The sequence below is a fragment of the Fundulus heteroclitus genome, chromosome 7, assembly GCF_011125445.2.
Source record: "Fundulus heteroclitus isolate FHET01 chromosome 7, MU-UCD_Fhet_4.1, whole genome shotgun sequence".
Lineage (NCBI taxonomy): Eukaryota > Metazoa > Chordata > Actinopteri > Cyprinodontiformes > Fundulidae > Fundulus > Fundulus heteroclitus.
The window spans coordinates 1,475,531-1,493,413 of NC_046367.1; the positions used below are offsets into that span (position 1 = coordinate 1,475,531).

Sequence of the window (17,883 nt, forward strand, 5' to 3'; positions counted from 1 at the left end):
AACCAATAACTGAAAATTAAACAAAGTAAAGTTTAAACATTAACAACTGTCTCATTTTTCACAAGGAAACAAACTGGATGAAGAGAACTTGACGAGCCTGGAGAGCTACCTGGATGAGAGTTTCGACAACATTGTAATGAGGAAATCTAAAAATCCCGCAGCCACAAACACACCTTCACTCAAATGCACCCGGTCTAGCTCTACCGGCACGTCATCTTCTACTTTGTCTCCCGACAGGAGCTACAGCGACGTCCTGCAATCTATCGATAAGAAGCTTACCAGCCTGGACGCCCACCTCGCTTTGGTAGAAGTTCTTCATAAAGAGTTTCAGGCCCTCAGGGAGTCAGTGGAATATAGCCAAGCCCAGCTAACTGCTGTTGCCGCGGAGAACGAAGCACTGAGGGAGAAAGTTACGGAGCTCACCGAGCGGATGATGCAGCTGTCCGGCGAAAATAAGAAGATGAAAGAATCCATTCTGGACATACAGTCGCAAAGTATGACAGATAACTTCGTCTTTGCAGGCATCCCGGAGCAGCAGGAGGAGGATCCCGAGGTGACAATCTGTGAGTTTCTCCAGCAGAAGCTGAAAATCCCTGCGGATCAGGTAAAAAACATCACCTTCTATCGGGTCCACCGGCTCGGAAGTAAGAAACCCGATAAAATCTGTCCTCGTCCGATTGTAGCTAAATTTGAGCATTATAAACAAAAACAACAGGTCAGAAGTCGTGGCAGAGAACTGAGAGGAACGGATTTCCGTGTTAATGACCAGTTTCCTAAGGAAATCCTAGACCGTAGGCGAGTGTTATTTCCAATCAGGACAAAATACATTACTGAAGGCGTCAGAGCTAATGTTGCAGTTGACAAACTTTATATTAATGGTCAGTTGTTCATCGATCAGAAGATCACTCCTTGGCTTTATTAGATGCACAAAGGGTGGATTTATAGCTTGTCACACTTGGAGAAGAAAAAAAAAAAAAGGTGCATGGATCGGAACACAGCAATAAATGAAATAAATGCACAGCTCAAGAGCACGTTGGCAAGGTATGGTTGCTAGTCACGGTTGGGTACACGAGGCATGGGCTGTGGTTTTTTCTCTTTCATCTTTTCTCACTCTTTGCACTCTCTTAATTCTCTTTCTTTCTTTATATTATTCATCTGCATCTTTCCTGCTGACCAGGAAATCACAAGCACGTCAGATGATGCTACCTGGGTCTATGTATAGCATTTATTCCGAGGGCATGCACTTTTCAACTTCTCACCTTCACCTATGATGAATGTAAAGTTTGTGACATGGAATGTGCATGGAGCAGGCACCAGGGAAAAATAGCTAAAGATCTCTAACCAGCTTAAGATTAAAGGCAGATGTCTTATTGCAAGACACCCATAAATCAGATACAACTGTAAGTGATCTTAACTCACCTGAGTTCCCTGATGTGTTTGCTGCCTGCTATAACTCTAGACAGAGAGGAGTAGCAATTTTAATCCACAAAAAACGTTAGTTTTACAATATTAGACAAACTATAGATCCTGAAGGTAGATTCATATTAATCAAAATATCTATTCATAACCAGAAGTTATGTATTGCCAGTATATATGGTCTAAATGTTGATGAACCCTCATTCTTCCACAAACTCTTCCATGCACTTTCAAAACACGGGGATTAATAATAATAATAATAATAATAGTAATACATTTTATTTAAAAGGCGCCTTTCTGGACACTCAAGGTAACCGTACAAAAGGATAAAAAACAGATTGTTCTCTAATTATTGGGGGTGACCTCAACTTTGGTCTAAATGAGGAAATAGACAGGCTGAATACAACAGGGTCTCAGCGTAGTTGGTAGTCATTAAATATAGTCAAACAATACATGAGTGATTTTGGTCTTTGCGATGCATGGCGTTTACTTCATCCTAATAGTAAGCAATATACTTTTTTTTTTTCAAATGTTCACCACTCTTATTCTCGTTTGGACTATTTCTTAATCAGCAGCTCGCTGCTGTTGGACATTTCAGATGCTGTAATTCATCCAATTGCTATTAGTGATCATACTCCTGTTATTTTAACCCTAACAAATAAAAAATAACCCCACAAAACAAGAGCTGGAGATTTAATACATCGTTGCTGAAAGATGAAGAATTTATTAAATTTTTCAAAGAAGAGTTGGCTTCATACTTAGAACACAATGATCTGCCAGGCACTTCAGCATCTATACTATGGGAAGCAGGGAAAGCAGTGATGAGAGGTAAAATAATTTAATTTTCATCTCATAAAAAGAAGATAGAAAACAAAAGTTTCAGGAACTAGAAGAAAAACTTAAGTTACTAGAAACTTCTCAAGAAGAGGGAAAGTTGGGTAAAATCCGTAAAGTAAAATTAGAATTAAACCAGTATATTGAAAAGCAAAATAAATTTCTAGTACAAAAACTTCAAATTGAAAATTTTGAACATGGCAATAAGTCAAGAAGCTTCCTAGCTAATCAGCTAAAAATAAAGAGAAAACGACTATATTTGCAGTTACAGACTCAACTGGTAATACATTATGTGATCCAGAATGTATAAACAACACCTTCCGAGATTTCTACAAATCTTTATACACATCACAGATAAATCCATCAGACAATGACATCAAGCAATTTCTGGATAAAATTACACTTCCGAAACTATCAGATAGCCAAAAAACAACACTGGACTCACCGCTGACAACAGTTGAAGTTCAGGAAGCTTTAACAAGCATGCCCAATAAAAAGGCTCCAGGTCCAGACGGATTCCCTACTGAGTTTTATAAGGAGTTCTGGAGTATTCTGGCACCAACGTTTCACAGAATGTTGCAAGAAATTCAGGAAAATGGCAGATTTCCAGCTAATATGAACTCTGCCACCATCAGTCTTCTGCTTAAGCCAGGCAAAGATCCTATGTTGCCCACCAGTTATCGTCCCATATCCTTAATCAACGTGGATATTAAAATAATATGTAAAGCTTTTGCAAAACGATTAGATAAAGTCACTCCTTTCATAATCCACCCTGATCAAACTGGTTTCATCAGAGGAAGACAGTCATCCACCAACACACACACAGGTTGCTTAATTTAATAGATTATTCCTACAGTACAAATAATAAAACTATTATGTCTTTAGATACAGAAAAAGCATTTCATAGAGTAAATTGGAATTTTTTATTCGACACTCTACATAAATTTGGTTTTGGCAATTTTTCTTATAAATTGGTTAAAAATTTTATACAGCTCTCCTACAGCCTGCGTCAGGACAAATAATCAAACATCTTCCAGCTTTTGTCTCCAGAGGGGCACTAGGCAAGGATGCCCACTTTCCCCCTCACTTTTTGCCATTTTTATTGAACCTCTAGCAGCAACAATTAGACAAACAAATGTTGTCAAAGGTATAAAATGCATGAAAATAGAGCATAAGATTAGTCTTTATGCTGATGTATTACTCTATCTTCAGCACTCAAACTCTTCCCTTTCTCAAGTAATTAGATTACTAGAATCTTTCTCAAAGGTTTCAGATTACTCTATAAACTGGTCTAAATCTACGATACTGCCAATTAATTGCTCTTTTCAGAACCCCCTAGATTTACATTTGCGATCAGGAAATATTAAATATTTGGGTATTACTGTGTCGTCTAAACTAGCGGATTTAGTAAAATTTAACCACATCCCCCTTTTAAAAAAGATAGAAGAGGACCTTGAAAGATGGAAATCGCTTCCAATTTCACTTATGGGTAGGGTAGATTCGATTAAAATGATGGTTTTACCTAGAATTAATTACTTATTTTCAATGATCCCCAATAAACCACCATCTGACTGGTTCAAATCTTTAAACTCTACTATCTCTAAATTTCTTTGGAAAAATAACCCCCCCCCCCCCCCCCCCGTATTAGCTTAAAGACGCTACAGAAAACTAAAGACAGAGGGGGACTACATCTGCCTAATTTCCATAACTACTACTTAGCAAATAGACTACAATACATCTCTAAATGGATAAAACATAATCCGTTAGACGAGCCCTGGATAGATATAGAACAGAAAATATGCAATAACATCACGATTTCAGATTTGCAGTTTATTAGCTCAAATATAAAACGGCATACATGCTTTAAAAATATTAACATTAGCTCCACTATGGTGGGAGTTTCTTGAAATGACGAAGTCATCACTTATCCCATGCAGTCATACACCCATCTGGAACAACCCTGACATCCTACAAAATAATAATATGATAAACTTTACATACTGGAAGAATAAAGGTATTGAATATCTGGAACATTTACTTGACGGAACCGAGTTTATCACTTTTGCCAAACTAAATATGCAATATGGCATTAGTAAAAATAAATTCTTATATGAACAAATTAAATCTGTAATTACAAATAAATTTAAGCATATTAAAGGTGGTTTACAAATCCCAACTAATACATTAGAGTTCCTAGATTTACCCCCCCCCCCCCCCCCAAAAAAAAAAAAACTACTGTCTAAATCATACAGGACACCGACTAAAATAGAAGATTCAATATCTCTTCCTATTATGAAATGGGAAGAGGATTTATCAGTCAGCTTTGAACAAAACTTCTGGGCTCAGATATGTCTAAGAACTTTCAAATTGACTAGAAACACCAACTTACAACTAATACAATACAAAATCCTTCACAGAGTACACTGCACAGGACAAAGATTATTCAAGATGGATTTTGCACAATCTAATATCTGTCCTCACTGCATAGGCAATCATCCTGATAATTATATTCATGCGTTATGGTTATGCACACCAGTCCAGAGGTTCTGGGCACAGATATGTAAGGACTTATCAAAGTGCCTGAGTTGTAAAATTACACCTTCCCCATCAGTTTGCTTGCTGGGTAACTTTGAGGAAAGACCTCTGGAAAAAAAACAGTTTGCATGGTTTTCACTGCATTATGTATCACAAAGAAAACTATCCTCATGAATTGGAAAAGTAAGGAAAATCTCAGTATCAATCAGTATACAGATCTTTTGTTGGATCATATTAATCTTAGGACAGCATCCACATCTGATCGATCTCTTTGGGCTCCTTTGATCAGCACCACACTGCAAAAACAGAACTAAAAATAAGTAAAATGTTCTTAAAACACGTGTATTTGTCCTTGATTTGAGCAGGTAAATAGGACTATTTGCCAATAGAATAAGATTTTTCCTCTTAAAATAGGAACAATTCATCTCCATCATCAAGTGCAGGATGTCTAATTATCTTATTTTAGGGGTAAAGATACTCATTCAATTGGCAGATAATCTTATTTACTGGCTCAAATCGAGGACAAATAGACTAACTTTAAGAACATTTTACTTGTTTTTAGATCCGTTTTTGCAGTGCATCACTTAGTTGAATGGGGGGCAGTGGGTTGCATCCTGCAGGACACAGTGGCTGGATAGGGGAGTCCCTGGGGCTCTGGGGGGCACTCGGAGTGGGGCGCCTGGTGGGTCTGACCCTGGGGTCTGTTGCCCCCATCTGGGAGGGGCTTGGGAGGCCTACGGGCGGCCTACAGTGGCTGCTTGCGCCGCTCTTGGGGAGCCTATTGGAGTCAGTAGGGGAGCTGGCTCCCTGGGACTGCTGTAGGCTACCCAGTCCTTTTCTCCCCATCCCCGGACTCCTCCTCTGCCTGCTGTTACTGGAGGTTGCCACTTTCTGATGACGTCCTTCACCCCAATTTTATCATACATTTTAGACACTTTCCCTCCAAACATTTTCACAACGCACATACAAGTAGGCCATGGTATGAGTGGGGTGGGGGTGAAGACAAGGGTCGGGTATGAAGGGATGACTTAAAGGTATAAACCTTTGTTTGGTAAGGGACATATGTTTGGAATAACTAAGGTAGCCAGATAACCATTTTGCCTGTCATGATGGGAAAAAAAATCTCAGATGACTAAAAAAGCCATTTATTCTCATACGCAGTATGCAAATACATAGTTTCAAGAGTACGCCTGTGTGCTTAGAATCATTGCGAAGTAATGATCCAATGAGGTTCACTTTGGGATAAAGTTTAGCTTGCAATGTGTAAAAAACACATTATTATTATTAACATTTATTATAATGAACAACTGTGGCAGGTAATTGTGAGAGTATTAGTGTCATTATGAAGAAAGACCTAAAGTCAAACCAAAACCTACGTTGTCTAACACATGCAACAGATATTTCAATTTAATTTCCATCAGCTCCAAGGGCTTTAGATCTCACAGTAATGTCAGCAGCTTCTGTTGTCTCATTAGTTCCCTTCTGCTCAGTTGTGGACAGTGAGCCGTTATCTTTGAACTTATAGACAGGTGTGAGGTGGAATCTGTCAAAAGGTCTTGGTGTGAGCTAAAGTCAGGCCAGGTCAGGGGCTACACACAACCTGGCCTATAATCACTCCCATCTGTCCGTCCATCCATCCATTATGTGAATAGGAGTTGTGTCTGTACAAACATGCTCTTATTACAGAACATATGAAAGCTCATGACTGATTTTAATGTTTGCCTTTTTTAGTTGCTTTGAAAGGTTCCTGCACTGTTTGCCAAGGATGAGTACAGCTTTAACGGAAGAAAGTCAGCCTCTCGTACGAATGGACTAAACGGGCAGCAGCACTGTTCATTGGATTTTAAAAAACAAATAATTGTTAAAGTAATTTTGACTTGATAATGTAGAATTCTATTTTTCAAATAGCTTGAACTGATTTCCAGTAATAGTGACTGCTTTCAGATCTATTTCTGTTTCAAATGTGTAATATTTGAAATAAAAATACACAAGTGTTGCTAACTTAGCAACATTGTTAAACAGGTGATAATGCCTTACTCATCAGCCTTAATTTTAGCAGAATTGCCTTGCAAGAAATCTAGTGATGTTTTAGTGGCACTTTCCCACCCGTGTGAGATCCTTCTCCTTATTCAGGATCACCTCGATGTGCCTTGTATTCTGGCAGCGAGAGGCAGAAATGTAGCAACACCTTCTGCAGTTTTGCCCTTGTGGTGCCACAGAGCACTGTTGCCCAATGTGATATAGTCTATCACTTTCTGTTTGGGCTTTCAGAGCACTTGTAAATCCAGATCAAATTAGTGCACAGAATTGTCTTGTGTGAATCTCAACACTACAGCTGATGGAAAAAAAACGCTTATTTATTAAGAATGTGATACATGTACGATGAATGTGTATTAGCAGTTGCATTTACTTTGGAGACATTTAGTACCTTTTTTTTTAAAAGACTCAAGTATTTTCCGGGATATTTTGAGGAATGAGGCTGAAGGTCAAGGTTGGCCTTTTGTTCAACCTTGACCATGGACAGTTTTATGTATTTGCACTACATCCATACCTGACATATAATGGTATGGCAGAACATTGCACACTTTTTGGTCTTACTATGCTCGTGGAAAAACCCCCAACCTGAGTCCAAGTGAGGACTCTTTTTTCCCTCCTGCTTTCTGATTCTCACATTTTAATGCATTTCAAATAATCTATTTTTAAATAGGTGTGGAAAAATAAATAATTCATAACCAACCAGAACGACATATTGTTCAGCCTCCCATCTCTGCACTCTTTTAAGTTTGGTACAATAAAAAAAGAAATCACTTTGCAGAACCAACATGCCAGTAGGCAACTACGCATTCTGCTAATTGAACTGCCAAGTAGAAAAAAACTCAGAATTACAATTTAACATCCTGTTGGCAGCCTTTGACATAACTGGGGCAAAAACAATAAAGAATTAATGACATGTGTCAACATGGGGCTATTTTCTTAGCCTCTGCATCCATGAACAAGCTATTGGGAGTTACGTGGAGGACAAAAAGAGAAAGCATAATAATTGTGTTCCTAGCAGACACTTCTCACACCTTGAACAGTGTTGGAGAAAGTGAGAGGATGTTATGTGACAGTGGCTTACCATGCTGTCAATACTGCAGGGGGCCCTCGGAGTACAAAAAGAAATTAAATATCATGTAACACAAGACTAAGTGTAATTCTGCCTATTCTTGTTGGCCACCATAGAATTAGCCAGCCTGTCGTGCAGTCCTATACTACTCTGCTCATTTTCAAGTCAAAGCCTATTTTGTGTGCATGGCTACTGTATTATTGGCCATGCACAGTGTTCTGAGTATGCAAATGGGCAGCTGACTGCAGCTCCCTCTGCGTGTGTGTTCACTTAGGCTATGTTCTCACTGCAGCTCTTGATGCTCAATTCTGATTTGTTGCTGAAATCGGTTTGCATGGTCGTTCATACCGCTAATTAAATGTGACCACCATCACACTGCTATCTGAACAGTTCAAAACTCAAAAGCAACCCATATGCGCAGATAATAGAAGAAGATGTCACACAGCAGCGCGCTGTTTATGGAAGTAATGGCAAATGTACTTGTTTCTAGAAGTGTGCAGTAAAGCTTCGTTAAAAAAAACAGTGGATACCAGTCGCAGTCTCTATATTATTATGAAGTTGTTTAGCTGTGGGAGGCAATACGATTAAGACCACATCATAGCAAGGAGAAGAAAGGTAAGAAGAAAGCAGCACAGCTATTATTAATGGTCTTTTAAGGAACGCTAAAAAAAGTTCACTGTCCATAACCGGTTTGATCTGGGAGACATGAAAGGTGGGATGAACCCAGGAGTGAGGAGGCAGGCGCAGACGAACGGAGGTAGGGCTGATGACGGATTCGATCTCATAGGATCCAGTGAATCGGGGGGCAAGTTTCTTAGCAGATGGATTAGTTAACACGTCCCTGAATGATGTCCAGACCTTCTGACCGGTACTGCAATACTGGGGGGCAGGAACACGGTGCTGGTCGGCAAACCTTTTGTTCTGCTCTGCGGTGCGAGTGAGAGCAGTGACTGTGGATCTCCAGGTTTCTTGACAACGATTAATGTATTCATTAACAGACGATAGGGGTATCCGGAGTTCATCGGTGGGTAGGAGAGGTGGTTGGTATCCCAGGGCTATTTCAAAAGGTGAATGTCCAGTTGCAGATGACAGATGTGAGTTGAGGGCATACTCAACCCATGGCAAAAACTAATTCCAGTCGGTGGGTGATGAGGAGGTGAGGCAACGAAGAGTGGTTTCTAACTGCTGATTCATTCTTTCGGTTTGGCCGTTGGTTTGGGGGTGGTATCCAGAGGTCAGATTGTAGTGGGCACCGAAAGCAGAACAAAAGTGCCGCCAGACCTGAGAGACAAACTGGGGGCCCCGGTCAGAAAGGATGTCAGCTGGGATACCATGAAGCCTGAATACATGTCTTATCAGAAGTTGTGCAGTGTGTAGGGCGTTGGGTAGTTTTCGTATCGGGATAGATGACAGGATTTGGAGAATTGGTCGACAACAGTTAATATAGTGGTCATTCCCTGTGATGAAGGGAGTCCTGCAACGAAGTCCAGAGCGATGCAAGACCAAAAGCCCTTGGGAATAGGTAGAGGATTCAACAGACCTGAAGGAGGCCGATTCCAAGGCTTGTTCTGAGCACATACAGAACAAGCTAAAACATATTCACGCACATTCTTGGACCAAGAGGGCCACCAAAAACGCCGCGACACCTGTGATTGTGTCCTAAATATTCCGGGATGGGCGGAGAACTTCGAGTCATGGCTCCAACGTACAACCTCAGGACAAACTGATTTCGGGACATACTTTAGCCCCGCAGGTCCCATGCCTGGGTCAGGATCAAGGTGCAGAGCTTGACTAATACGATCTTCTAACTCCCAATGTAAAGCTCCAACAGTACATGTAGGGGGAAGAATGGGCACTGGTTCTCTCTCCTGTTCCTGGGGAGCGTCAGGCTTGATGTTCCTAGAACCGGGACGATAAGTTATGGTGAGGTTGAATCTGGATAAGAACAGGGACCAGCGGGCTTGACGGGGATTTAGACGTCGGGCTGACTGCAGATAAGCAAGGTTCTTGTGGTCTATCCAGATGATTATGGGCTGCTCAAATCCCTCTAACCAGTGTTGCCACTCCTCTAAAGCTAACTTAATGGCAAGCAGTTCCCGGTCCCCAACGTCATAATTGCACTCGGCTGGAGACAGCCAGCGAGAAAAAAAGGCGCAAGGATGGAGTTTATTGTCGGACTCTGACTGTTGAGATAATCCAGCACCAACACTGGTATCAGATGTGTCTATTTCTAGGGTGAATTGTTTGGCTGTATCGGGATGAATGAGTACGGGTGCCTGTGAGAATCTGCTCTTAAGCTCGGAAAAAGAGCTTTCCGCCTCAGGACCCCAGACAAACGTAACCTTAGTGGATGTTATTGCGTGCAAGGGGAAAGCTTTGACTGTAGTTCTTGATGAAGCGTCTGTAGAAACTGGCAAAACCCAAGAATCTTTGTAGCTGCTTTCTGGAGTCTGGGGTAGGCCATTCTACTACTGCTTTTATCTTGTCAGGATCAGATCTAACTTGTCCACCTTCTATGATGAGGCCGAGAGAAGAAACAGAGCTCTGGTGGAATTCGCACTTCTCTGCTTTAACAAAGAAACGGTTCTCTAAGAGGCGTTGTAGAACTAATCGGACATGTTGTTGGTGCTGTTCAAGGTCGCTAGAGTAAATCAATATATCGTCTAAATAGACAAACACAAACATTTTCAAAAAGTCCCGTAGGACATCATTTACCAACGCTTAGAAAACTGACAGAGCGTTACATAAACCAAAAGGCATAACCTGGTATTCAAAGTGACCTAGCGGGGTCTTAAAAGCCGTTTTCCATTCATCTCCCTGTCGAATCCGAACCAAATGATAAGCGTTGCGCAAGTCAAGTTTGGTAAAGATGACTGGTTCTAGGGCAGAGGACAACAGGGGAAGGCGGTACTTATTCTTAATCGTTATCTGATTTAGCCCTCAGTAGTCCATACACGGCCTAAGGGATCCATCCTTCTTTCCTACAAAAAAGAAACCCGCATCTAAAGGAGAGGAGGAAGGGCGGATTAAACCAGCCGAAAGGGACTCACCAATATACTTCTCCAGTGCTGACGTTCAGACTTCGCCCAAGCCACATGCTGTGTCTCTTCCCACAGCCTGAACCTTTAAATAAACATCTTAAAGCTGTGCTTGTCTTCCGTCTGTATCTGCATGTGGGCTAAACACTTAAAAACCATGACAGAAGAACACTCTGGCCAACAAAGCCCAGCAGATGTATTTGGTCGGCAGTTAGCCGCACAGCATGAGCAATTACAATCGCTCGGGCTAGCCATTAATTCAACACACGAACAATTACAGTTGGTAGCCGCTCAGCTTAGCCAGCTAACGGCGTCCTTTACTTCTGCATCTACTCAGCCTGTCACTCAGGCTTCTAGCTCTGGGGGTGTTCAAGCCCGGCTTGGTAACACCAAGTGAGTATGAGTGGAGATGCCAGAGCAAAATCTGAGCGGCAGGGATTCTGTGGATCTGGTTTTTCGAACACAACGTCCAGGCAGGTGAGTAAATCCAAACACGAAAACTGAGAACAACAGGAGACAAAAACATTATTCCAAAAACGGGATTCAAAATGACTCACAAAATATGGAGTTCAGAATTCAGATCAGAGGCCACGGCATACCACGACTGGTTCAACACTCTGGTGTCTTCCATCTGTCTGAGCACTCCTTAAAAAAACAGTGGAAGCCACTCCAAACAAGCCGCAGGTGTGGGCCATGCCCCCCAGTCAACTAGAACCACCTGTGGAGCACAGTTAGAGCACGGAAACACAGAGGACCCTGACATTTGCAGCATCAAGCAAGTTCTTCCTTCACACTTTTGCCAAACTGGTTCACAGTCCACTCACCTTTCCACTTTACAATTTCAAATCCCTTTCCTCCCTGTCCCCCGGAAAACCCTCCATAAACTGCAGCTAGTTCAAAAGACAGCAGCTTGCATGATTACATCATCTCTTTCACACCTGTACATTAACGCCACTGTCACATTCAATATAAATCAATCCTATGATCATACAAGGCCAACAACAGCCATGGACACTTGTGGAGCCATCACTCAAGGAGCCCCACAAGTGTAGCGAAATAACCAATCGTATACTGTTGTTAGGGAAAATTTATAAATATTTGGTTCAATCAGCATCGCCAAAATGAATGGCTTTGGGGCTACTGGAAGCCTTGCCCCTGCTACACAGCGATAGGTGTATAGACCAGTTCACGCGTGATGTCACGCGCTACATTCGCGCCACATCCGGGTCATGGTGGTAGACAAAAACAGTACTGTTTTTGTCTACCACCGTGACAAAACGGGTGATTTAGTTTACTTTTAGTTTATTTTTGGAATCTAAGCAATGCCTACGACTTGTTGTGCTCCCGGTTGCACACAGAGGCATTCTAAATCGTCGGATGTACGTTTCTTTCGTTTACCGAAGGACGAAGAAAGACGAAAGAAATGGATAATTTCAATGAAAAGGATGCAGGCAGACAATCCCAATCGACTGTGGGAGCCAACATACCACGACAGAATTTGCAGTCTACACTTCATCTCCGGTAAATACAACTTAATTTTGCACTAGTCTTTGTTCTACTTAAATCATTGTATAAATAAAAAATTAGGATATATATTTAAGTCAAGACGTAAACGTTCATTTCGTAATAATATACGTACATGTACAATGTATGTATGTAATCTCTCTGGCATGAGTCTGTGAAAAGGATTAATAAGACAAAAACACCAAAAGTAATCCTTTGTGAACAATGTTTTTTTATTAATTAAATGCTTATGGTAGAATCGTAGTAATTTTACGACTTTTAATTTAAATGCATATTGGCCAGCCCCACCAAGATTTTTTTTTTCACCTGCCGCCACTGGATGGGAGGTAAAAATTTAAAAAAGTTTGATAAAATTGCTTAAAGTTGATTATTTAATTAATAAATTATTAATTATTATTAATTATTATTAATTATTTAATTAATTTAATTATTAATTATTGAACTTTATTGATCTCACAATGGAGAAATTCACTTGTGCATCTTAAAGCAGGGGGTCCTCCATCCCCTTGGGGAGCAGTGGGCTGCCACTGTGCGGCGCCTGGGGAGCAATTGGGGGTTAAAGGTCTTGCTCTGGGACCCAGAGTGGCAGTCTGTGGGAGTTGAACTCAGAACCTTTGGGACCAAAGCTCTCTAACCACTAGGCCACCACTCCTCCTCCTTTTTTTAATCAGAAAAAAACTTAACTTGCTTTTAAAGATAAAAATTTTTCATTAGAAAAAATGTTTTTAAACTTTGGCGTAAAGTTAAATATTGTTGAAGGTAATCTTGGCTGGTGTAGCTTGTCTGTCTAGCAGGTGTTTTTGGGTTGGAGTAAAATGAGTCCATAGTTCCACATGAGGCTTTTTCATGTGTTGGAAATAACTCATTAACTGCAGGAGCAGCGACAGACGCACTGACCGAGGGAAGTCGTTGTCAGCTGTTCTATCCGCTGAACTTTCTGACCTGCTGGTTCACATAAATCCAAAGAAACCTTTGACCACCGCTACTTTCATTCATTCCATCTGTGGTCAGTTTGAGATGCTCTTCCAAAAGTTAAAATGATTGTACACCTCAGACTGCTAGATGTCAGCTTTGCTAAGACCCGCCCTATTCTCTTTCTGATTGGCTAATGCTCCGGCTCTGCCAGATTTCATTGGTTGAGCGCAGTTCTCTTAAAAATCTTTAGTAAAAAGTCTCCACGGAAAATTTTGCGCTCATTTTCCAAATGACTGAAATCCGTCGCAGCAATGGAGAACTTTAACCCCTGCTTTGATGCAGAAAGAGCATTTGAGTTAACTTGAAATCTTTGTTCAGTACTCTGCATAAATTTGGTTTTGGAACTTTTTTTAATATAATTGGTTAACATTTTTATACAGTTCCCCAACACCATAACCAAACTGTTGTTGGATATTAGGAGTGTGGATATAGCACCAGCTGTCCCATGCTGTTCAGATGGTTTCTGCTGAATCTCTTGTGTATACGCAGCTAAAATCAAGGACTATCTCTGCATCCTATATGCCGATAAGGGTGGCACTCCTGTGCTTTGTAACAACTGTTGTGGATTCTGTTTTTCCCTTCATTTGCCCGTCCCATATTACACACTCCCACCAGCATCAAATCTTTGGTGTGGACTGCAATGAAGACTCTTTCACAGATTTCTTTTACAAGTAGAGCATTACTGCTTTCGCTATAGTGCTCCGCTTGGTACACATGCAAAAAAATATATTGGACATTGTTTTAAGATTATTTCAAATTCACTAGACACAGAAATGGAAAGGTAAAAAAGAGAGAAAGAAAGACAGAGAAAAGTGATGCAAAAATGTTAAAAGGGAAAGAAGGTGATAATAACAGAGTATGGGGGAAAGAGAGTGCAAGACAACATCCTTGTAGTCTTCTTCTAAAACCGCAGAAAGATATATAGAAAGAACAACAAAACAAACAGAAAAAGAATCGCAGGTACAAACAACCAACTGCTATCATAACATCACTGAAAAATATTCAAATATTTACTGGCAGCCAGAGCTAATTACAGAGTGTATAGTTAGCTTTAAATGTAAATGTAGCTTTAAGTGTTTAAATGTAACCAACTGGATCCAAACACCTGGGAGAGGTTTTGTGAGAGTGTGCTTGTATTTGTAAGGTTTGACCATAAGAAAAATGCTCCACAGTTTGTGGAGACCTGTTTTGTCTCAAAACGGGGCAGCCAAAATGCCAACATGACAAAGAAAGAATCACACAATCTTGTGACAAATCACAATCACACATTCCCACCCTAATACCCACACATGTAAATGCTCATAACCGTGCACTAATAACACACAAGGATAGATGCTGTACACAAACTTGCACTCACCACACACATCCTATATTCTCAGGTCCTGGTACCAACACCTCAGAAGTGCATCCTGGCCCCAGAAGCGGGAAGTGATTCTTTTCACCAGGGTGGAGAACAAACCACACGAGTCACAAGCTGAGACCAGGGCTGAGCTCCGCCCCAACCAGGGCAAACCCAGCCCCTACCCCAACCCAATCTCCCGCCCCAGCCCCAATGATCCCTGAACCCATCCATCCAGAGATGGGACCATCACCATTTGAAAGCAGCTCTAAGTACGCATAGTAAAAGAGGTGAATAGGATGCGAGACAGAGTGGAGCTGTCTCCCTGACTTTTTTTTTTTTTTTTTAGAAACAAGTGACATAGCTGAAACAGAACATGAAATAACAGTCAAACTAGAGCACAAACAAGGTCCACAAAGTACGGAAGCATGTGCATTAATTGGGCATTAAAAACATTTATGTCATTAAAAGGAAACTCCATTAACACATATTTACTTGTTAACTTTGACAGCCCTAGTTGCAACTTGCAAGGTTTTTTATGCGTTCTCATTACCAACCATTTTCCATTCATCAACTCCTGACTTTGTTAAAGTATCACTTGTAGCGTAGCTTTTTCACTAGACAATTACATACATTGTTCATGGAGGGGGGAACCAAGGGAGAGATAAGAGAGATGTCCATCTTTTTCTTGAACAGATTTTGCGTGCATTGGTGAGAGCCATTGAGTAAATTGGCTCTAGTGTACAGTGCTTTGGGTGGTTAGTATGACTGGAAAAGCGCCATACAAGTTCAGTCCATTTACTAAATCTCACACAGGTAAACTCTGTTTACCTGGACAATTTTAAAGGCAGTTGTTTCTGAGTCTTCTGGATCTGGGTTTATTTAGGAGTTTCAAAGTAAAAGGGTATAAATACAAATGCACAACATACTTTTCAAGCTTCATTTGCAATAAATATTTAAAACCAAGCATTATTCTCCCACCACTTCATTAAAATGTACCTGCTTTTATTGGATTTACATATAAAAGTCCCAATATGATACAGAGACGTTTGTGGCTGTTTCCTGACAAGATAAAATCTGAGCAGTATGAATACTTTTGCAGAGCACTATCAAACATCTACTGTTGAATATTAGTATTATTTTTAAACATTTCTACAATAATAATCCAGCATGCTTGAAATGTATTATTTAGTTTCTCAAAGGAATTAAAACTGTGTGCTGAGATTAGCTCTCTGAAAGAAGTGAAGGCATGCGTAGCTCAAGTACCGGCTCCCTGCGAAACCACAGCTTGACATTTCCTCATTTCTATTCCTCTATAGATTATACAAACAGTTAGTGACCTTTTGAGCCCAGCTCCCTTCGCTCCCTGTTCCCAGAGTTTATGCTAATTTATTCTAATCAGCTCTGCAGCTCCACACGTACTGAACACAGGCACAAGTGGTACTGACCTTTTTTTGCTAACACTCAACAAAAAAGCAGAGGCATTTTATCCAAAACATTAACTTCATCTGTCAACAACAAAGAGCCCTGAATCAGTCTCAAACTGTTTAATTATTCCCAGCAAAACAAAACTGCATTCTAGTTCACTTTTTAAAAGCAAATTAGCGCAGAGTCTCGACTGGAATATCAAGAGTATGGACTTACCTCCAACCCATCCTCATGCCTGTACTGCTTCCAGATGTGACCTGTGTCACTGTAGAGCAGCAGGTAACTGCTGACCCAGTCTGAGCTATCGTAGCGTCCCTGTGTAGCCACAGACGTCACCTCCATCTGCTCCCGGAGGTCCACCTGAAGCCAGGGGTCTTGGTCTGTTACCATTGGAGACCAACCTCCTGCTTCTGGAACACAGTAAGCATTTTACATTGTGTTTGGTTAAATACAACGTAGGAAGAATGTCGGTGAATCAGTGGAACAATTTACAAATTCCATTCCTATTGCTTGTCATTTTTCATCAAGTTAAAAGCGATGGAGGGTATTAGGTTGAGCATGGGCTTGAAGATGGAGTTCAGAAGACATCTAAAAATATTTACATACACTGACATAAAATTATAGATCAACTCCACATGTGTCCTGAACTAAACAGGAACATGTTGATTTTCCTGTTTGGGTCAGCTAGGATTACCAAATGTGTCTCTGTTAGCTAAATGCCAGAATATTGAGGGACATATCTTTTACATTTCCAAAGATAACCATGGGAAGAAGGAGTTAAAAAAGCATCCTCATTATTCTGTGTTGCATCTGCCCTGCATGCATTCAGCAGCATCTTTTCAACTCAACATAGATTTGAGGTTTTTATTCCATGCCTAGTCAGGCATCAAAAAGCTCTCGCAGCTGCTCCCACTTTTACCTACACTCTCTTGTTAACATGGCTACTTGAAATAAAAGATCCTGGACAGAGAATAACTGTCAATCCAGAACCGATTTCAGTGGAATATATCCATTCATTTTCTAACATGCCTATCCCTTGTGAGGTCATGAGGGGTGCTGGTGCCTAGCTCCAGCATTCAATGGGCAAGAGGCAGGGTACACCCTGGATAGGTTGACAGTCTATCGCAGGGCAACACAGAGACAAACAACCATTCTCACACCTAAGGAGAATTTAGAGAGGCCAATTAACCTAACAGTCCTGTTTTTGGACTGTGGGAGGAAGCTGGAGTACCTGGAGAGAACCCACGCATGCACAGGGAGAACATGCAAACTCCATGCAGAAAGACCCAAGGTGATGGTAGGACTTGAACCCGGGACCTTCTTGCTGCATGGTAACAGCACTACCTTCATCCACTGTGCCACTGTGCAGCCTCAGTGGAATATATTTTAGTTAAATATCCCAAGAAAACACAAGAAAGAGTATAATATAACGCAAAATGAAACAGCCTCCCAGTTATATAGTGGTGATGTCATATCATACTCAAATCTGAATTAAAAACTTTGAATGAAGGAAGAGGGCTTCTCAAATTGTAGAAAAAGCAGGATTGGTGAAAGCAGTGACAAACACTACTAAACAGAAGAAGGTAAGCAATTTTAACAGTAAAAACAAGTACAAAATGTGGCTTTCTTTGTAGTTAGACCTAGTCTTTTGATACAGTACTGTTGTCCTAATTATTCATCGGCCTCTG

The 17,883-nt window shown here is 40.8% G+C and overlaps 1 protein-coding gene across 3 annotated transcripts in view; it reads right to left on the reverse strand.

Moving 5' to 3' along the window:
- cntnap5a (contactin associated protein family member 5a) overlaps positions 1-17,883 on the reverse strand; it is a 378,624-nt gene that overhangs the window by 276,246 nt on the left and 84,495 nt on the right. For 2 of the 3 annotated variants that reach the window (XR_004931318.1, XM_012878430.3), the window contains exon 3: positions 16,412-16,605. Coding sequence is in view for 2 of the 3 variants with exons in the window: in XM_012878430.3 (XP_012733884.3) it covers positions 16,412-16,605 (194 nt within the window). In the remaining variant the exon portion in view is untranslated. Of the gene's footprint in view, positions 1-14,785; positions 14,823-16,411; positions 16,606-17,883 lie in introns of those variants that run through there. The other variant, XM_036138728.1, reaches the window with a different exon arrangement.